Genomic DNA, 23,088 nt, shown 5'->3' on the forward strand with positions numbered 1-23,088 from the left:
TGGCATTATTGCAAAGCTTCTGAAGAAATATTGGACACTAGGTGGCGCCAAAAGCTCGAGGTCACCAATAAAAAATCAAGTCTTCCATCATATCTTAAGGATCAATTAAGGAAGCGTAAAAATGGATTATGTATTTCAATGTATAACTAGGGCCATAAATCACCAGTTAGAACATATTTACTAGAAAGGTTGTTAAGGATTAAAACACGTACTACAATAATAAATAATATTTATTTGCCATATTTTCAGTCCCTGCACCTCCTAAACCGTACTTATTTACACTTACATAAGCTTAACATTCAGACTTTTCAGCACTCAAACGTTGTTTTTTAGTTATTCAGAAATTTGGCTAAACACAAAAAAAGACACATTTATTATACCATATAAATATCCAAAGCGGTTTTTTTACCTAACATACATAAAGTTCATCCTATAGCGATAAAGGAATAATGTGAATTTACATTTTTCTGTTTAAATATTTGTTTATTTACATAAATTACTGGACATAATAAATTTATAAAAATTGGTGCATAAACATAAAAAATATATTTGATTGGACCCCCATAAAATACGCTTTAGCCATAAACACATAAACTCAATACTCATACCTATTTTATGGAAATCTTTGATGGTTTGATTCTGAAATTATTGTGTGCGATTAGAAAATTAATTTGTACAGAGCAATTATTTTTATGTCTTATTTTATTTCTTAGCTATTTAGACTAATAAGTGCGATAGTAGTTAAAGCTGCCATGGTTAACTGGTAGTTTGTTGGACTGCTTGAGGTGGATATTCCGAAGAAGTTTCCTATTGGACTTGGGCCTGAAAAAAACAGTTATTTTTAGTTAGTTAATTTATTTAATATTAATTTGACTTACTTTGCTTGTCGTAGTAATGTCGCACGTCCGCAAAAGGTGAATCTGGAAATTAAATAAATTTATTATAAAGGTTTAAATATATTTAGTTTTCTTAATGAGTTTTTTCTTTTATTTGGTATTAATTTTAAACTTTTTTATATTCTTGTTTCGATTGATGAAAGTTGCTTTTTATATTTCAATTTTAATTTTCAAATTTTAATTTTCAAAAAAAAATTTTTTAATCGTTCTATTGTATTATCTTTTCATTTTTTATTAGTGCTAAATTCTATCATTAGTTAGTATAATTTTCTTAAAATATGTGTATTTTTTAAAATAATGTATATTTTTTAAAAAATTTTTTTAAATGTTTTGATTTTTTCTTAATTTTAAAATTTTTACCTATTTTTTTATTCTTAACTCTTTTCATTTATAATTTAGAAATTTGTTTGATTTGACCATTTTTTCGCCCAAGTTGTATGCATTTCTGTTTTTTTTATTCCATCGAAATATTTTATTTTCCAAGGTTATATTTTTTTTTTCTTTTTAATTGCACTTTTCTTATTTCTGTCAATATTAAAATAATTAAATTTTTTTTTAATTGTATATAGTTAGTTTTTAATTTTCTTCTGTATTTTTACTTTACATTATCTCTTAATTTATCTTTAAAATTATCTTTTAAATATTTAATGGCAAATTATATGTTGCATCTATCTATTTTTTAAATATTGAATTATATATTTTTAACATTATAAACTAGGTATTATTTTTGTTCTTTTTCAGTTTTTGTTTCATAACCTTTTTTTTTCTTAATGTTTTTCATTTTTTTATTAATTAATTAATTTTTCTTTATTTTTTCTCTATTCTTGTATTTTATTTACTCGTAAATAATTAAACGACAAAGCTTAAAAAAATTAATTTGAACTAGAAATAAAAAGTTAAGTTAAGTACAATAAATTTTTATATTAAAGGTAATTTACAATAGACCATTAAAAAACTAACATAACGAAAAAAAATTAGAAACAAAATGCAGTAAACTTGAGACTAGATTGATCTTTTAGTAATATTGGAAATAAAGTAATAAGTAAAGAAATATTTTTACAAGAAATAAATAAAAAAAGTAATATTATAAATTTAAATCAAAACACACATATACAGGGTGTTCCAAAATTCACTACATATATTTAAAGGGCGTATTCCTGAGGTCAAAATAAGACTTTTTTTTGTATAAACATGGGTCCTAAAATGCACCCCTTTCAAGCTACAGCCATCGCAAGAAGTGTAAAAAATCGATTTTTTAAAACTGTGTCTACAGTTTTGCATCTTTGGAATACCCCCGTTATTTTAGGCGGTCTATTTACTCTTTATCTTAGAAAAGGCGTAAAACTAATTTTAAGGGGTAAACTGAGTGGGTGCACACTTTTGACGGCCAAAATTTTATGTGTACAAACATTTTTTTTTAAATTAAGCTACACCAAAAAATAGACCATACAAAAATTTTAATTTTTGGTCTCTTGAATTTTTTTCATACGACTATTAGTTTTTGAGAAAATCGCCGGTGAATAAAAGAATAGCAATATCGTAAATTAAAAATCAAAGAAAAAATGTAGGAAGTAGGCTGTGTTTCGCAATTGTTAACATTTTTATTTTTGAGGTTTAGGCGAGTATTTGTTTTAAACATTTTTTAACTTGCTTGCCATTTGGAGTAAAATAAATTTACTGTCATTGTTGACTTTGTTTAATTCTAGTAGTTTACTTCCCGTTTTAGATTTAAAGTGTAGTTTTTATTCCCATGTTTTATTTCTAAACGCTAACATTGCTAAAATGGAAAATGAACGTTATTCATTCGAACATCATGCAGACATCCATTTTGTTTATGGTCTTGCTTATGGTAACGCGTATGAAGCGCAAAGATTCTATCAGTTAAGGTTTCCTAATCGCCGACTCCCGAATGTACGAAAATTTTCAGAGTCACATCAGCATCTTAGGAAATACGGTAGTTTTCGGACCCCCAGGAACAATGCAGGCAGACCGCAACAAGCACGAAACCCAGTGACAGAGGAGCAAATTTTGAATGCCATCGACGACGATCCTGGCCTAAGCACCCGACAAATAGCTCGAAATTTGGATGTTTCTCATGCAACTGTCTGGCGGGTTTTGCACGAAAATAGCTTGTATCCATACCATATTCAAAGAGTTCAAGCTTTGCTACCTCAAGATTTCCCAAGGCGCTTACAGTTTGCAAGGTGGTTACTTCAGAGATGCGCGAGAGATAGTAATTTTTTATCAAGTATTCTATTCAGAGACGAAGCTCATTTTTCGCGGGAAGGGGTGGTGAATTTTCACAATGTGCATGTTTGAGCAGCAGAGAATCCGTACGAAATTAGGCAATCTCACCACCAGAAGCACTTTAGCCTTAATGTATGGGCAGGTTTAGTGGGAGATAAGTTAATTGGTCCTTTCTTTTTTCCTAGAATTTTAGTTGGCGACACTTATTTAGACTTTCTACAGCACCATTTAAATGGTTTACTAGACAATGAACCTTTAAATGTGCGAGCGAACATGTGGTTTATGCATGACGGTGCCCTCCCTCATTTCCGTATAACAGTGCGTGACTATTTGAACTTTCTGTTTCCTGAGAGATAGATTGGTAGTGCCATGCTCCCCGAACTGCAATTCTCTGGATTTTTTTTTCTGGGGATATGTAAAAAGCCTCGTCTATAATCCTGGTCAAGTGCCTTCGCTCGAGGTCCTAAGGCAAAGAATTATTGATGCCTTTGAAACAATAAGAAATACTCCCGGAATTTTAGAGCGAGTAAGACAATCTATGAGTAGACGAATGGAGGCTTGTATTGCAGCGGGGAGTGCGCATTTCGAGCACTTTTTATTTAAATAAATATTTGTTTCTCAGAAGTTTATTGTTTATTTAAAAAATAATTAATTATTATGTTAATAAATGTTAAATAATTTTTTAACCAATTTTGGTATTTTTATAAACCGTCATTTTTTAATGTTAATAATTGTTCATCAATTTATTGAAAAAAACTCAATAACAAAGTTTCAACAATAGCAAAACCAGTCTACCTATTTATTGTTAAATGTCGTGCCGCTTAAAAAATGTCCTAAAACAAATAGTCACAGCCTACTACTTAATATTATCTGTTTAAATTTTAATTATTACGTTATTGGTAGCCTTTTATTAATCGGTGATTTTCTCAAAAACTATTCGTATTATCAACAAAATGCGAGAGACATAAAATTTAGATTTTTGTATGGCCCATATTCTGGTGTAGCTTAATTTTAAAAAAAATGTATGCGTTCATAAAATTTTGACCGTTAAAAGTGTGCATCCCCTCAGTTTACCCCTTAAAATTAGTTTTACACCTTTTTTTAAGATAAAAAGTAAATAGACCGCCTAAAATAACAGGAGTATTCCAAATTTCGTTAAATTTGATGCAAAACTGTAGACGCAGTTTTTAAATATCGATTTTTTTTACACTTCTTGCGATGGCTGTAGCTTGAAGGGGGTGCATTTTAGGACCCATGTTTATAGGAAAAAAAAAGTCTTATTTGAACCTCAGGAATACGCCTTTAAAATATATGTAGTGAATCTTGAAACACCCTGTATAAATAAATATTGAGTACAAAAAAATTGTAAAGTATAGAAAAATTAGGGGATACTTTTTAATTAATTATAATTATTAATTGTTAATTAATTTCATTTGTTTTAATTGTATGTTATTTTTTTTTTAAACTCTAATGTTACATTAGAGTATTTTTTTGTATTTTTTAATTTATTATATACATATACTGCATTTATTGATTCGAGAAAAATGCATTTTATAATAATATTTAATCGAAAAGAATAAATAAAATAGCAAAGGAAATGTTGACTATTGGGAAATGTAGGCTATAATATTATAAAAGATATACCATTGTATAAGATAAGAATAAAATAAAGACATTGGACATAAAAATGAAAATATGCAAGCAGAAAAACTAACATGAAGCGAAAATTAAGAAAGTAACAAAAAAAATAGAACAAGGTAATTAAAAAAATGTTAATTTTATAGGTCAAAACTATGTGTCGAGTCTTATTTTGTTACCTATTATTATTATTTTGTAGTATTTTTTTATTGTTTAATCTTAAGTCATATTTTTTTTCTCCAATATTCATTTATTAAATAATGTGAAAAAGGGTAAATAAACTAAGTATTAATATTTAAAATAAGAGTTAAAACATATCAGATGCTGTGATATAAATATTAAAAAGTTTTAAGAAAACTAAAACAATAAACATAAAAAACCCAAAGAATAAATCCTTTAGGTTATACATAAGGCACTGGTGAGTCAGATCTATGTAAGTTATGCTTTAATTTATATAGTCCATCAATAGCAGCATTTATACAAAATCCTTCATCTTATATTTTAATTTTTTTTAAAGGGCATTATTTTGTTTTCTATCTATAGTATTTTGTATTTTTCATATTGTAAATATAAAATATAATTCTTAATTGTTTTCTTATATTGTTACTTCAATTTAAATTAGGTTTTAAAATTTTGAATAATATTTTAATTTCAACTTTTAACCGTTTTTTTTATTATTAAATCTTTTTTCTTTTCTCTAATACATTATTTTAAATTTTGTTTTTTAAAATATAAGCAGGGTCTTATTTATATTCTTTCTCTTATTAATTTACTCTTATTAACTTAATTTAATATTATTGTGTTATTTTTTTAGTGCCTTTATGTTTTTATATTTAAGCTTATAAAGTTTCCTTATTTTTTTATGTTTTCTTTTTTTGAATTTTTTTAAAAATATCTAAGAGATAACAAACAAAAAAAACAGTTTAGACTGGAATAAAAAATATTAAAATAAATTGAGACAAAATTGTGATGAGTAGTAAATGAAATATATTGGTAGATAATTAAGTACTTCTCTAATCAATAAATTAAATAAAATACAAACTAATATTAAAATTCATCAACTTAAGTAAATAATTATTAAAAAACAAGGATAAGAAAGAAAAAATAAGAAAGGATTTAGGTAATAATTACTCTTGGTTCTTTTAATTGCATATTTCATTTTTTTTATTTAATACTCTGATGTTAATACAATTAAAATATGTAATAAAAATTCTTTTTACCCTAAGCTTAAGTTTTATTTTTAAAATTGTATCCTCAGCTTGAGTTCTATTCATGCAATTTTATTAATATATCTATTCATTTTCGTTTGAATGCTATCGGTTTTGCTATTAGAGATTGTGCTTTTACATTACTTGTTGCATTTCTGTTTTTCATTTTATTGAGTTTTGTTATTTTCTAAATTTTATTCTATTTAATTATAATAAACAAAATTCTATTTTTGTATTGTATTTTTCATTTAAATTATATTTTATCTTATTTTATTTATTTCAATTATTATTTAAATTTTAAATCTCTACATCTTTTATTTTTTTCGTTTTCTTCATCTCGTCTTTAACTGTATTTTTTTTCTTACTTCTAATTAGCAACACCAAGAAAACGCAGCATCTCAGTATTTTGACTCTAAGTTGTAACTTTAACCAATTTTACATATTTCTCATTCTAGAAAATATGGTTCTGGCTTGTTTAATTCTTGATTTATTTCCTTACTGTACTCATTACCTTCATTGAACGTGGTTCCTTAGTATTAGCATTTACTGACTTTCTCTACTAGTTTTCCGTTGCTCCATGGGTTTTTCTATTACTAGACTGATTTTGGAATGGTCATAGATTTGGTCTTTTTAATATTTAAGGTAAGTCCACTCTTTTCGCTCCTCATTACTACTTGCTCAAACAATCTCTGTTAATCTTATATTATTTCAGCAATAAATGTTCTATAAATAAACGTCTGCATACCAGGTATTGCTAATGGGTATTCCATTAACTTCTACTTCTATTGTTGGTTCATCCAGTGCTCTCTGAATAATTTCTTGCAAATAAAGTCTAAATACTAGCGACGATAGTACACATCATTGCTTTACACCAGATTGTATGTTTACTTCTTCTTAAAGTTCACTATCAACTTTAATATTAGCCGTCTGTGTGTCAAATTATTTATTATTATATTTATCTTTTGTGTCTATACATTGACTTTTAAACAGTTTAAAAGGGTGGTTATGGTGAACTTTATCAAATGCTTTTTTGTAGTCAAGAAAACAGTCATAAATCTATTGATTAATCTCCATGCATCTTTTAGTCAACGCATTAGAGGCAAACAAGGTTTCTCTTGTTTAATTGCCTTTAAGCAAAATAAACTGGGTATCGCTAATATATTGTTTTAATTTTCTAAAAAATTCTCTGATGAATAAAAGGTAAATACTACAAATAATATTTTTTTAGATTAGACATAGTGTCATTTTCTATTTTTATATATCACGTTGTCTAATTTTTATATTTAATAATTTTTAGAAATTTGGCAATCCTTATATCAAAGTAGCGCATCGTTTATTAAATCATTCAGAGAAAATTATTCAAATTTCTGAAATACTGTTGGACTTGGATAATAAATAAATATAGGACAATAAACGTAATTAAACATAGGAAAAAAAATAAACAAAAAGTCGTTGGGTTCGCCATTTTTCATTGAAATTTGTCAGTGAATAAATATGGTAAGTGTATTTGGAACAAATGCGGGCAATCATTTAAAGAACAATTTTTAACATACCAATATTATTAAATCTTTTTATTTTGTGTACTGGCTTTTAAAAACTGTTAATTACTGTGTTTTTGCAGTGAATGCGCCAATTATTCGAATTATAAAAAATTGCAAAATAAAAACTGCTAAGATTTTAATCATTCTTAAAGCAAAGATAGATTAAACGAATATATCAAGAATTTTTGGCAAAATTATAAATTATTGTTTCTTTGCAAAGTGACAGGGTTTGTCGGTACTTAGGAGTAGGAATAAAACACCATAAGTTTAGTACCACGTTTCGCCAGTTTAATTTCAGCTTCCTCAGGCATTTAACAATCAGTGGTAATCCAAAAACACTTAAAAGAGATTACTGATTTTTTTACTTGAAAAAATGTAGTTCACACAAATAGACACTGATAAATGAATTACAATATTTTAACAAATTGCACTCTTGCTTGGTGTTAACCGCAAACTTGTTTTATTCCTACTTGTAAGTTCCGACGAACCCTGCCATTTTGCAAAGAAGGTAATTTAAGTAGACGAAACTTACAAAAACACAGTCTATAGCGTTTCTCAGTGTGTACTTAGGCAGCTCTCTATTTAAACGCAATATTTAGTAGCTAAAGTCTCTTAAATAAAGTAAATTTTGTGCCATTTTGTAACTTACAGTGTTCTTAGTGATACTCTATAATTTCATAACGACATATGAAGTAGTTCGCGGCTAATTAAGTAAACAATGTCGCCAATATGTATATCCTGCACGTCACAAATAACGAAAAAATCTCCAGGTATACAATGCCAAGGAATCTGTAGGAATTCTTATCATGCTAAATGTGTTTAGGTCTGTCGATAGACCAAGTAAGTATCATTAGCGATAAACTGGGCATTTTGTGGAAATGATCAAGTTGCAGCGGCAGCGGCGATCCTGTGGGTCAAAGTCTAATCGATGCCCCAACTGGGATGGGTCATTCTACGAGTACTGGTGATATTGGATTTAAAGCTGAAATGGTCGATTTTATGAGTGATATTAAGGCTCAAATTCGCGAGTTCCGCACTAAGTAAGATGAACTTTTACAGCCTGTGGATTTTTGTTCTCATAAGGTGTCGGAGTTTGAGGAATCTCTAAAGAAGTTAAGTGAAGAAATGAAGGTAATTCAAATATTAAAAACGGAAAACGAGACCTTGTTTTCAGGTCTCAAAACTAAGAAGAGGTAATAATAAAGACGGTCTCTCTTTTGAAGGTATATCAAATAACATATTCATAAATGAACATCTATCCCCACATAATAAACTCCTTTTTAAAAAAACTCGCGAACAAGCTCGAGCCAAGTTTTACAAATATGTCTGGATTAATAATGGCAATATTTTAGTGCGAAAAATGCCCGAAAGCAATGCCAAGCAAATAAGAAGTGAGGAAGATTTACTTACTATGTAGGCTTTTTCTTTAGAATTTAGCTTAGAATTGTGGCAGTGATATTTTCTTGGTCTTAATATATCCTATTCACATTTTTTTCATCTTTTTATCAAAATGTAAGGGGCCTAAGATCTAAAACTCATGATTTCAAGTGTAATTTTCTTTCCAACAACTTTAAATTGTATCTTTCTAACAGAAACCTGGTTGAATACTGATGTTTTTGATTCCGAACTAATCGATGGTTACCATGTTTTTCGACGAGACCAAGAACAGACTGGGAGCGTGAAAAGTGATGGAGGTGGATGTTTAATTGCTGTCAGACGAATATACTGTTGTGAGACGTTCAGAGTGAAAAAGTGATGCAGAGGATGCCTGGGTTACGATTTACTTTAAGAATGGCGGTAAAGCCCATTTTTGTTGTGTTTATATTCCACCAGGTAATGATCTTGCGCTAACCTGCTTTTTGGATAAGCTTTATAGCATATCAAATTTTATATTAGGGGATAACATTTTAATCTGCAGTGATTTTAATTTCGCTACTATTGGTTGGATACCGAGAGAAACTTACTATGTAGCTGAAAATCATAATCCTAAATTTAATACTTTTTATGACATGCTTAACTTCTTTGGTCTTTTCCAAATGAATAATCTCAAAAATCAAAATAACCGAATACTTGATTTAATTTTAACCAACGATTTAGTGTTTTGTCAAAATATTAAGCACTATCAGCTGCCTTTGGTCCAAGAGGACCCCCATCACAAATCTATGGAATTTGATACTTGCCTTTCACCAGTGGATAAACTTAATTGCAAGAATAAGACTAATCTTTATAATTTTAAAAAAGGTGATTACGATGGTCTAAATTTGCATTTTGATCATTTTGATTGGGAGAACATTTTTAAAAATCATAACATAAATTTATGTATAAGTAAATTCTATGAAATTATAAACCATGCAATAAATAATTTTGTACCTTTAAAACAAATTAATAAAAATTTTCCACTTTATTTTAGTAAAAAAACTATTGATAACATTTTGCAAAAGAATCGAGCTCATAAAAAATGGAAAAGATCAAACTCTGAAATTCATTATCGCGTATTTAGTGAGTTACGTTGACAAAGTAAAACAATGATACATTCGGATTATGTTAAAAAAACATCTTATCGAACTTGCATTGTCTTATTTATTTAATGTAACACGACGTTTCGGTTGGTAAGTATCTCCAACCGTTATCAAGTGTGTTCTATAGGCTTATATACTAGATGTGTGCAGCGATGTGAAAGGGAAAGTCATCCGTGAAAAGAGTTGGGGGGGGGGGAGGAGGACACGCATTTCTCTAGATCCTACACTGTCCTGAGAGTAGAGGCTTCCAGATGTTGGGTATATCGACGCTTGGCTGGCTGAAGATCCTCTGATTCTGTGAAATGAAAGCTGCCTCTACGAACTTCCTCTTCCGCCAGTGCTGTTCCTTGTGCAGAATCTTGGCTTCTGACCAATGGATATTGTGTCCATTATGCCACGCGTGCTCTGCTATTCCGGATTTGGAAACCTCTCCTCTTTGGGTCCAGCTGCGATGTTCCTTCGCTCTGATTTCTACAGGGCGCTTCGTTTCACCTATGTATGAGTCACCGCACTCACATGGGATCCGGTAGACGCAATTTTTGATATCCAACATGCCATCTGGTTTGGTCTTTGATACCACGCTTCTGATAGTGGTGCTAGATCTAAAGGCAGTTCTAATATTGTACTTGCTGGCAATGCGTCGGATTTGTTCCGATGTACCCCTAATGTAAGGTATGGGTAGAAGTCTGGTTGTCGTGGTGGCCTCGTCTCTGATTTGATTTGGACGCCTCCTTTGGATGGTCCTACTTATTAGCTTCTTTGGATATCCATTCTGTTGTAGGTCTTTGTAGATGGTATCCACTTCAGTCTTGAGATCCTCGTCGTTTCTACAGATGGTTCGAGCTCTATTGTAGAGGGATCTTATGATGCCTACTTTGGTGGTTGCAGGATGGTTGGACTCATAATGCAGATACTGGCTCGTGTGTGTTGGTTTTCTATAAACTGAAGTTCGTAGATTTTCGCCGACCTTTTTAACGAGGACATCTAGGAAAGGTAGAGCTGAGTCCTTCTCTGTCTCCATCGTAAACTTGATTGTTGGTCTGAAACTGTTGAGGTGAAGCAGAAACTCCTGAAGTGCTTTTTCCTCTTTGTCCCAGATGATGAAGGTGTCGTCCACATATCGAAGCCAGAGCTTGGGTTTGCAATGGGAGATATCTATTGCATGTTCCTCAAACCATTCCATAAAGATGTTTGCTATTACTGGGGAAAGAGATGAACCCATCGGAAGTCCTTCGTCTTGGGCGTAGAATCTATCCTTGACCTGAAAGTAAGAATTACGAAGACAGATCTCCAAAAGTTCCATCACCCCGTCCAAAAGCAGTGTGGTCCGAGTTGAGAAAGCTGCATCCTTGCTTAGTTTGTCTCGGATGATGTTAAGAGACTCTCCTATGGGTACATTGGTGTAGAGACTTTCGACATCAAAACTCACCAATCTGTCATTGGTCTCGACTCCGATCCCTCCAAGAAGGTCTACAAAGTGGGCAGAGTTTCGCACGAAAGACGCTGCATTTCCCTGGATCGGTCTAATGATCTCCAAAAGGAATTTCGAGAGTTCTGATGTCGGCGAATTTCTAGAGCTCGTGATGGGCCGCAGAGGCATTTGCTCCTTATGAATCTTGGGTAGTCCGTATAGGTGTGGAGGTCTGCTATAATGTGGTGTCAGCCTAAAGCGTACCGCATCCGACCATGTTGAGGAGTACTTTTTAAGTGCTCTATAAATTCGACCTTCTATGGTTGTCGGATCCTTAGATAGTAGCCTGTATTCGCCTTTGTTTAAAACTTCCTCAACCTTGTTTTCGTAGGTTTCCAGGTCCATAATCACAGTTGCATTGCCCTTATCTGCAGGATGAATTTTGATGTTCTTTTTACTTCTGAGATTCCTGAGAGCTGTTTCCTCTTCTTTGCTGATGTTCTGCGAAGGTTTCTGTTTTTTAAGTGAGTCTAGAGCAACCCTTACCTCGTGTCGAAATTCATCGGCCTTAGGACGTGGTAGGTGGATTGATTCTACTGAAGACACTATGTCTATAAAGGATGGTTTTGAGGATATGGCGAAGTTTAGTCCTCTGTTTAACACCTTTTGTTCAGCATCGGTAAGGGTTCTTTTTGACACATTAATGATGGTGGCGGGGAGGTTAAAGTTGGTGCTGGTTGAGTCCTGCCGGTTTGTCTGGATTTAAGGTTTTGGAGTTTTGAAAGGTGGCCTGCTCTTAGCTTTTCTCTTAGTTTCTGGCAAGTGAAGTCTATTTTGTCAAAGATTGGTTGATAGTCTTCCTCCAATGTAACTTCTTTGATTTCTTCGAATCGCTGAATGCATTCGATTTCTATTTTTGCTTTCTTCCAACGGTGGTAGCTAAGTTGAGATCGCAGCAGCTCCATACTGGCACGTTCAAGAATACGTTCTGATCTTCCACCTGGTATAGCGGTTTTGAGACGTAGACCAGTAGGAATGACATTGGCGTCTCTTGTCTCTCGCAGGAAGCTGATGTGTTCCTCCACGCGTGGCATAATGGACACAATATCCATTGGTCAGAAGCCAAGATTCTGCACAAGGAACAGTACTGGCGGAAGAGGAAGTTCGTAGAGGCAGCTTTCATTTCACAGAATCAGAGGATCTTTAGCCAACCAAGCGTCGATATACCCAACATCTGGAAGCCTCTACTCTCAGGACAGTGTGGGATCTAGAGAAATGCGTGTCCTCCTCCCCCCCCCCAACTCTTTTCACGGATGACTTTCCCTTCCACATCGCTGCACACATCTAGTATATAAGCCTATAGAATAGTAGTTTGCTGTCAGTTTACACTTGATAACGGTTAGAGATACTTACCAACCGAAACGTCGTGTTACATTAAATAAATAAGACAATGCAAGTTCGACAAGATGTTTTCACTGTACCATTGTCTACCACCTTCAAAAACAGATCGGATTATGTTAGTTATGTAAAATCTGTTGATAATGATATTTCAAAGAATAAAAAGAAATTCTGGCAATTGATCTCGGTTAACAATAAAAGTAGTGGGATACCCAATTCTATATACCTTGATCAGAAAGCTGCGCGGGGACCTCAGGTCAGCCAAATATTCTAGACTTTTTTAGGGAAGCTTTTCAACTCTATGTACAGTCAGTAAATCATAATAATTCACCCATATTTGATGCATTCTTTTTAGATTCAGAGGAAGTATGGAGAGCTCTGTCCGACTTGGACGAGCGTAAGGGTGGCGGGCCTGATGGTATACCGTCTTTTTTTGTAAAAAAAATTGCACAGTCGCTATATAAACCATTGTCTATTATTTATAACTTATCTCTTAAGCAATGTGTGTTCCCTTGCAAGTGGAAGATGGCTAATGTGGTGCCAATTTATAAAAGTGGTGACAAATCTAGTGTGAAAAATTATAGACCAATAAGTAAACTTGATATCTTCGGTAAAATTTTTGAATCATTAATTTATAATAAATTGATACATTTTCTAAAACCTATAATTATCGATGAGCAGCACGGTTTTTTTCCCAAACGATCAATTGATTCCAACTTAGTTGTTTACTCGGAATATATACTCTGTTCAATGGATTGTCAGACGCAGGTAGATTCTGTGTACACCGACTTCAGCAAAGCATTTGAAAAAATTGATCATAACACTTTATTACAGAAACTTGCTGGATTGGGAGTTCATGGAGATCTCCTGCGGTGGTTGGCGTCGTACATTTTTAATCGATCCCAGCATGTCACTGTACGGTGTACATGGCCACCAGTCCTCCATGTATCCAGTTACCTCAGGCGTACCTCAAGGTTCCCACTTGGGCCCTTACTATTTATAATCTATTTAAATGATGTTATAAAATGTTTTACATTCTCCAAAATATTACTTTATGCAGACGATATTAAGGTTCTTGCTTCCATTAATAATCTCGGTGATTGCTTTCTCTTACAAAATGATTTGGACAGATTTTATGAGTATTGTCAGAGAAATAAACTTTACCTTAATTATGATAAATACGCATTCATTAGTTTTACACGTAATACTAACCTATTTCAATTCGACTATAATTTTAATGGAATTCTACTTAAGAGGACTGATAAAGTGAGGGATCTGGGTGTCATATATGATCAAAAGCTAACTTTTGCAGAACATATTAATTACTTAAGCATCAAGTGTAATAGAATGCTCGGATTAATTGTAAGAAATAGTAGGCTATTAACCTCTAATAGCTTTCTAAAAGCATTATATTTTGACGATATTTATAGTCGTTTGGGTTTTGCCTCCGTCGTCTGGGCTCCACAATATGCGGTGCATGCTAACAGATTGGAAACAATACAAAATACATTTTTAAGATTTTTGGACTATAAAAATACTGGTATATTTAACCTACATGCTAATTTAATAGAACTTAGAGTTAAATATCAATTATCTTCACTTGAAACACGGCGCTCTCACACAGACATGTTTTTTCTCTATAAAATATTTAACTATCAGATTGACTCGAGTTATCTAATATTCCAAATACCTTTTCATATACCTCAGCGAAATTTTCGAAATTCTTATTTGTTGCCAGTCTGTTTGTATAGAACCAATGTAGCAAGGAATTCGCCGTTAAGTCGTATGCTTTCCTTATATAATTCCGAATTTTTTCTGTCGATTTATTTTGCCGCTCTCTTTCTATGTTTAAAAACAGAGTCAGAGATCCTTGTTCTAATTAACAAAAACACAAAATTAGAAACTTAGCACTTTACTGTATTTCTGCTCTTGTATTATTTTTTAATTTTGTATTAGTTAAGTACACCTGAAACACTTTGTAATTTGTGGATGTTCCTTTGGGTTTCGGTCTTTTAACATCCTATTTATTTTTGATAAATAAATAAATAAATAAATAAATAAATAAAAATTACATTTTTCCTTGTTAAACAGAGTTGTTGCTGGGCTATTTTTCAAACCAAAGGCCATGCAGATTAATTAAAAAAGTCTTTTTTTCATATTTTTAAGTCATACCTTGCTTCTAAATAAGATCAAATTTTCTGAGAGAAATAGCAAGTCATATCCATTAAAGTTATGCCATAACTTATATCGCCCAACATGAGCTGTGTCAATATACAAAATCCAATCAACATATTAATAAACTAGAGTGAAAGGGTAAATCGTAGAAACATGAATATCCCTTTTTAAATATATACTTTAATACTTTAAGTATGGCGGCAAGGATCAACGTCGTTGTTGTTTCGTTTCTTAAGAAATATGATGGGTTTCACCTAATAAGAGCTCTATCATTTTTAAATTTTTAATTTATTTCTTCGTAATTCAGGTATAGAGGATCGGTTTTAGTAATATACCTCATATTTTATAAGATTTTTGCGCAATTTTACTGGCCTTATGATCATTTTGTTCAACAGTTAAAAATTGTTTCTTCAACACAAAAATACTATTTGATAAGGAGAGAATTAGTGTCAAATGTCATAAAAAATTATATCTAACAAGTGAAAACTACCCACAATGTCCTGCGTGTCAAATAATTTCTCTTTCTTATTCAAAATTCATTACCTTTCTCCGTAGTTTGGAACAAGAACGACGAGACCGGACTCCATCCGAACTTGTTCCGGGCCTGCACTTTGGCCTCGTATTGTTTTCCGGGTTCGAGACCCCGGATCACATAACTCATCGTCTGCACCCCGTTGTTACTCGAAGCCCTCGAAGCCGGCAAAATTACATTTCTCCAATCCGGGAAGCTTTTGCCGGACCAGGGATAACTGCTACCGTAACCCACACTGTACCCCACTGCCGAATACGTACGGTTTTCCTGCAAGTTTAGCAAATTGTCGCATTGCATTTCGGGATTAACTCGGTTTTTTTTTTAAACTTTACCCCAAATTTTCTTTGTGTTCCTTGATGGTGTAACGGTTGGGGATCGTCTCCGGCACTAACAAAAGGACTAGAAGCTTTTCTGAAGAGAAGCTGATATTCTTCTATGGGACTTAAGGATTCTACTTCCCAGCTTATGTTGTAGCTGTCCTTGTAGTTGCCTGTAGTGGAACTTTTGAAGGTGGCAGCTTTTGGAATGCCTACAAAATATATTTTAATTTAGTGACTTACATTTTTTTTAATTCTGCTATATTTTTAAGAGGTAGATATATAATTTTACGAAATAAATACATGTGATTTATTATAAATTCTTGTAAGCTAAAAACCAAAGATTATGAATTTGGAGTGTTATCTTATTTGTATTTGTTTCTAGCGAACATATTGAATTATATGAAAAACTGAGAAGTACACAACGTATGGTAAGCTAAAAGAGGTTCAAAGGAATTTCTACAATTTAAAACTATTTTAGCAGTCGCAGCATTAAAAACTCATCAGAGTGTTAAAAAAATATTAAATTACGAGTAAATAAGAATTACCAGTAATGGTAAATAAATTATTGGCAATGGCTCTGAGAGATTACCACATATTAATGACAATAGTTTAACATGAGTGACACTCAGGCAAACCAGACTGATTTTTAATAATTATAGAATTTTCATTACAGTAATTTAGGAATTGCACTACATGAAAATGAAGGAACTGCAACTATTTATGAGTAACTCACAAGTTCTATAATTTTAGCTGTAACATGATTCTCACTTAAGAGCAGGATCTTTGGTTTCCAGTCATTGACCAATAGAGGAATATTATCCTAATTATTATATATAACAATGGTTGTGTTAAATACAATATTTAAATCTCATTGCTACTGTATGTATTTATTTCTCTAAATATTCTCAATTCTTTTGTAAAACTCGCATTTATTTCCCAGACATTAATTGACTGACATTCAAACTAAAACCATGATTTTCATTGGAAATCAAAAAATTTAACAAATAAACACATTTAACAATATCCATGTTAATTTTTGGTTTACAATATTTGATTTTTTACCATTTTAATTTTGTTGTTTGTAATTTCCTGCAAGTTGTTATGACTTTAATTTTTTATCATTAAGTTAATTAATTATTATTATCTAAGATAGGATATTCAAATTTACTTAAACCCACTAGCTTTGTTCGCAGTTCCAACATCTTAGAGACCTCCATGCTATATGAATCACCTTGTACAATTGCAGAAGATATTTTTGTAAATTGGTAAAAATATTTCAGAGGCTTTTTAAAATTGAGTTAATAATTGCAAAAAAATAGATAAGCAGAAGAAGTTTTTGTAAATTATTACCAGTATGATCAAAGAACATTTGAGGAGCATCTTTTCAAAACGCATTTTATCCAAATTGGACAAAATTGAGCTTGAAGCGGAGTTGCAAATTAATTATTGTGTTCTACAATCCTGTAAAAATGAAACGTTTCAAACGGCATTATATCACTGTGAAATCGACGTGCAAAGTATAGGGTTCACATCAAAATGCATTTTGTCCGCAGATGTAGTCGAATCAAAACGCATTATGTTATTTCGCCACTAGAAGGCGCTGTCTCGAATAAAACAGCTGATATATAAAGCTAGTGTTCATTTGCTGTGAATACCGTGGTAGTAGCAGCAACGTAAATTCTTGCCTTATCTGAGATAAGCTTTCGCGACCTAAGAAAAGTCTTTTCCTCACGACTAACTTGGGTGGTGCTTGTTTATAAAAGGGTAAGTTGAGCATAACTGATTTATAGCTTGATTTTTCTTCAGATGCTTTCGTTTTGACTTTTTTGAGATATTTTTTAGCTTCTAATTAGGTAATTAATAAAATATAATTATTTACATCCTTTTACATAATGAGTGACACAGGGGGGGACGGATCCCCCCCAGCTAAACAATCAGTATCCAAATCAAATGTAAAATCTTTGAGAAATATTCCTTGTAATTTTGTTATTAATGATATTAGTAAATGTGAGTCAAACGTGAACCAAATAGATCCAGGGTCATCAGAGTCACATTCTTCAATAAATAACACAGTTTTTTACTCAAAAACAGATTCAGGTCCCTTTGTTGTTTACTTGGAATCTACAGAACAGGTTGGCTTCAATATAGGAAAATTCAATAATATTAAAATAGCAAGAGACATATTTAATTTAAATTTAACAGACATTAAAAAAATTAATAATAAAGGCCTAAATAGAATTTCCATTGAATTTACTAATTTTCAGTCAGCCAATGATTTTATTAAAAATAAAGTTCTTATAAATAAGGGTTACAAAATATTTATCCCATTTAACTTTGTTACATGCAAAGGAATTGTACGACAAATAGACACTGACATATCAGAGGATGAAATTATAAAAAGATGCAGTGTAAATGGAGATATTGAAATTCTTAATATTAAAAGGTTAAATAGAAAAGTAATTAAGGATAAAACAACATCTTATGAACCCACAGGTTCCGTTTTGTTCACTTTTAAAGGTATCCTTCTCCCAAGATCTATTAATTTATATAGACTAGAAAGACCTGTCACAATATATGTTTCTCCAGTGACCCAATGCTATAGATGTCTACGTTTTGGACACACAAAAACAAACTGCAAAGGCCGGGAAAGATGTTTTAACTGTGGACTGGAGGAAAATCATTTGGATGATGGAAATTGATATTCTTATACCACACAATGTTTCTTCTGTAAAGAAAACCATAAATCAATTTCAAAAAAATGTCCAGAATATATAAGACAAAAAAATATTAAGGAACTGATGGCTTTTGAAAATTTAACTTTCCATGATGCAAATAAAGCATGCAAAAAATATTATATCACCAAAGGAGAATTTGCTTACAATCCAAGTGACTTTCCCAACACAATATTAAGAGACAAATCTCAGTACCCCCAAAATTCAACACCTATTACACCCTACCAAAGAAGAACCCAAAACATGAACAATAGCACTATTAAAAGGGCATACTCTCAAGTTGCTACAGTCAATAACAATAAAAAAAGAATAGTCCACAAAGGCTATGACAGAAAACTCCATGAAGAAACCTTATTTTTTCCTTACTCTAGACCTAATAAATCCGATCCTGACCACACTTCTCAAATTCAAATCAATTCACAGTCTTTCTCGTGCTCAAATTCTTCAAGTCCTTCTCAAGTAACTTCTCAAAAGCCTATTAGTGCACAGCATAATTTCAATTTACCTTGTAACATGGAAACATGTATACAATTTGTTAGGAATACAACAAATGATGACTATCTTGACACCCTGAAAAAACTCATATTATCCCGTCAAAACCCAGATCTAGAATTGGATCTGGAATTGTCAGACTATTAAATAAATACAATTAACACACAACATATAATACCTCCCACACAGATATTTAAAATTAAAAAATTATACATCAAATTCAATCTTAAAATTATACAGTGGAATATTCGTAGCATTAATTCCAATAGGGATAATTTGATATCATTAATTCATAGGGAATCACCAGATATTTTATTCCTAAATGAGACTTAAATCACATTATAATTTTACTCTGCCAACATATAATATAATCAGGGAAGATCGACCAGATGGTTATGGTGGGATTGCAACCTGTATTAAAAAGAATATCATCAAACAAATTAAAAACCTTCAACTCTGACTCAACCCAATACATTACCATTCACCTAGGTAATCTTTACCTTATAAATATATATGTCAATACTGTTAAATATATTACTACCAACTTATTGGAAGACCTAATACAGGGTGTAAACATAGAACAAACCATTATAATGGGTGATCTTAACTCACACCACCCTTTATGGGATGATTCTCCTATCAACAAAGGGGGAAAACTAATTGCAGATTTTATCTCAGATAATAATTTGGTGGTAATCAATGATGGCTCATGTACGTTGGTACAAAGTCCAAACTCATACTCTAGTGCTCTTGATTTAACTATGGTAAGTGGTATATTGGCAGTAAACAGTTGCTGGAAAGTCATACATGACTGTGCTAACAGCAATCACTACCCGACCTGTTTAGAACTAAATCTATCGCTAAAACTCAACGCAAGGAAAATTTTTACGGCACCTTCTATGGCCAGAAACCTTAATAAAGCAAACTGGCAACTTTATCATGATAATATAATACTAGAGATAGATGCAGAAGACCTCAATATGACCTATAATGAATTAATGGACATCATGGATAGAGCGGCTGATATTGCTATTCCTACTAAACAGTTGGTGTTTCTAAGAACATTGGCAATTCGTGGTGGGACAAGGAATGTTCTACCTGGATCAAAGAAAGGAAAAATGCAATAAATAACTTTAATAATACCCCTACATTAGAAAATTATCTTACTGCAAAAAAATGCATAGCAACTACAAAGAAGAGACTAAAAATTAAGAAAAAAGAAAAATTTAAGCTTTTATGTCAAACTCTCAACAGAGAGTCAAATATTAGTTATGTGTGGAATAAAATTAAAAAATTTTTAAATAATATAAATAATACTTCAAGCAACTATAATGTTTCAGATGATATTAAAAAAGAAATTCTCCAAAATATGTCTAGTGTGAATCTGGATCCCGATTTTGATGTCTTGCAACCACGGGATAATAATAGTGTTACTTCATTTTCTTTAAATGAATTTAACAACGCATTAAGAAATAAAAAATCGTCCGCCCCTGGCATGGATGACAAAGCTTACCCAATGTACAAACATCTACCAATAAGAGCAAAAATAACTTTACTAAATATATATAATAAATGTCTGTTTGAGGGACATATTCCAGAGGCATGGAGAAAATATAACATTATTCATTTCCTAAAACCAAAGAAAAACCCTATCCTACCGGTAAATTATAGGCCTATAGTACTGTCAATGTGTGGCTGTAAGATCCTTCAAATCATGATTAAAAATCGATTGGAATGGTTCCTTGAAAACAGAAATACTTTCACACATGAACAACTAGGTTTTAGGAAGGGCAAGGGCATATATGATAATATTGCTTATCTCTCAAATTCCATCCTTGAGGCCTTTGGTCGGTCTGAATCTGTCATTGCAGTATTTTTAGACATTAAGTCTGCATTTGATAATGTTAATATATATAAATAATATAATAAACTAAATCATCTTCAAATTCCTATTGAAATTAACAATCTTATTCATCAAATTATTGTGAATAGACTTCTATACAGCAGAAAGGCTGATGGCACATTCATGGGCCCATATCTAGCTACAAAAGGACTCCCACAGGGTTCTCCTTTGAGCACTATACTTTTTAATTTGTATATCTTGGAGCTATTTCAATTGAACTTAGATTCTGCAAAAATAATTGGATATGCTGATTGGACTTGGCTGTTTTTGTGAAAGGTTCCAATGTCAGTGTTATGACAAATAAAATAAATGGAGCATTGGCAATGATTAATAGTGTTTTAAAAGATAATGATCTCTTTCTCTCTCCGTCGAGAAGTGTGAAGCAATTTGGTTCACAAAGGGTAATCGCAAAAATCCCCCTCCACCTATACATATTGGCAATTATGTTATTGATTATAAGCCCCATGTTAAATATCTGGGACATATTCTGCAAGAACATCTAAAGTGGAACACTCACATTGACCATATAGCTGATAAGGCTAAAAAAGCACTTAACATTCTGCGCGCTGTCTGTAGGGTTTGGTGGGGATCTGACCATCTTACCCTGTTAACAATTTTTGGAGCAATGATTCGATCCCACCTGGACTTTGGCTCAATATTTTTCAAACCTTTTTTGAAGGATTTGTCTTTTTTGAAGGATTGCGAATATGCCTGGGTTGTATGAAATCGACTCCCAAAGCGGCTTTATTAGCGGAAGCAGCAATGGTAAACTTGGAGCAAAGACGAAAAACCTTGGCAAATAAATACATTGCCAGGTTGACCTCAATAACTAATCATCCTATACTAGAGATTTTGCAGAGAATCCGGAGAAAAATGATTACATTGCCAACTTACATTAACTTTGATAACGTTCCATATTTGATATTCGCCTTACAAAAATTCCTTTCTTACCTAAACACAATAAGTAAAGATACAAATTATGCATACTATGGAATTGGTTTTGATATCCTGAACAATCCAATTAAAATCTTAGACTTAATGAACAAGAGTGACACTATGTTAAAACAATATTTTCTAACTGCTACAGAAAAATTCAAATACTCCTATTCAAAAACTCCTATACCTAAAAGATTAGGCTATGGGATATATATTCCAGACATAGAATATAAATTTTCATCTAGACTTCCAGACTCAATAAGTATATGTAAAGCAGAATGCGTGGCTATACACGATGCTGTAAAGGTTGCTATAAATAAGCATTTGAAGAAGGTAATAATCTTTTCAGACTCCAGAAGCGCGATACAAAAAATTAATAAATATGGTCTATCAACCTCAAGCGATTTCTGGTCTATCAAAACCAAGCAGTTAATTTCTCTAGCTAATAAGAACAATTTTGATATAAGAATTGCTTGGATTCCTGGACACTCGGATATTCCTGGTAATGAGGTGGCGGATTTATTGGCAAGAATAGGTAAAGATCTGAATGTCCCTAAAGATATGAAAGTGCATTGTATGGAAATTTATAACCTGATCAAAGATGATATGAGTAATCAGTTTAAAGTATACTGGAAAACTTTAGTACATAGTAAGAACTATCAATACTCTAAAACATAAAATACTTTCCCAAAAACCAAATGGTTTTTAAATGTACCTTTCAAGAATCGAAAATATATAACCACAATAATCAGATTACGGACGGGCCATTGTCTGACTAAAGAACACTTATATAAACTTAAGATTAAAGATAACCCATATTGTGAACGTGGCTCTGTTGAAGACCTAAATCATCTCTTTTTGGAATGTCCTATAAATTTTATTCCTTATATTGATCCGTATAATGAATTTGTTAAAAGGAATTTCCCCACCCCCTTAACAATGTATACTGTTTTGTCTGAACCAAATAAGGATTCAATTGATCTAATTATGTCATTTTTGAATATAAATCGAATTCAGTTATAATAGTTCTGCTCAACAATTCGTGTTTTGTCTATGTTTTCTTTTCCCGTAGAATCCCAGAACCTGTGATGTCTTATGTTTGTCAAATTTATCTATCTTGTGTTTGTCCATACTAATAGA

General features: G+C 32.0%; 1 protein-coding gene across 1 annotated transcript in view; it reads right to left on the reverse strand.

Annotated features, from left to right (window-relative positions):
* Window positions 1-212: 212 nt before the first annotated feature.
* The window catches only part of LOC126733584 (limbic system-associated membrane protein-like), a 607,444-nt gene continuing 584,568 nt past the window's right edge, over window positions 213-23,088 (reverse strand). The window contains exons 8-11 of the mRNA XM_050436933.1: window positions 15,898-16,094; window positions 15,577-15,832; window positions 879-920; window positions 213-822 (exon numbers count right to left, since the gene is read on the reverse strand). Of these exons, the coding sequence (XP_050292890.1) occupies window positions 710-822; window positions 879-920; window positions 15,577-15,832; window positions 15,898-16,094 (608 nt within the window). The 3' untranslated portion in view covers window positions 213-709. The remainder of the gene's footprint in view (window positions 823-878; window positions 921-15,576; window positions 15,833-15,897; window positions 16,095-23,088) is intronic.

Source organism: Anthonomus grandis, chromosome 2, assembly GCF_022605725.1.
Source record: "Anthonomus grandis grandis chromosome 2, icAntGran1.3, whole genome shotgun sequence".
Taxonomy (NCBI): Eukaryota; Metazoa; Arthropoda; class Insecta; order Coleoptera; family Curculionidae; genus Anthonomus; species Anthonomus grandis.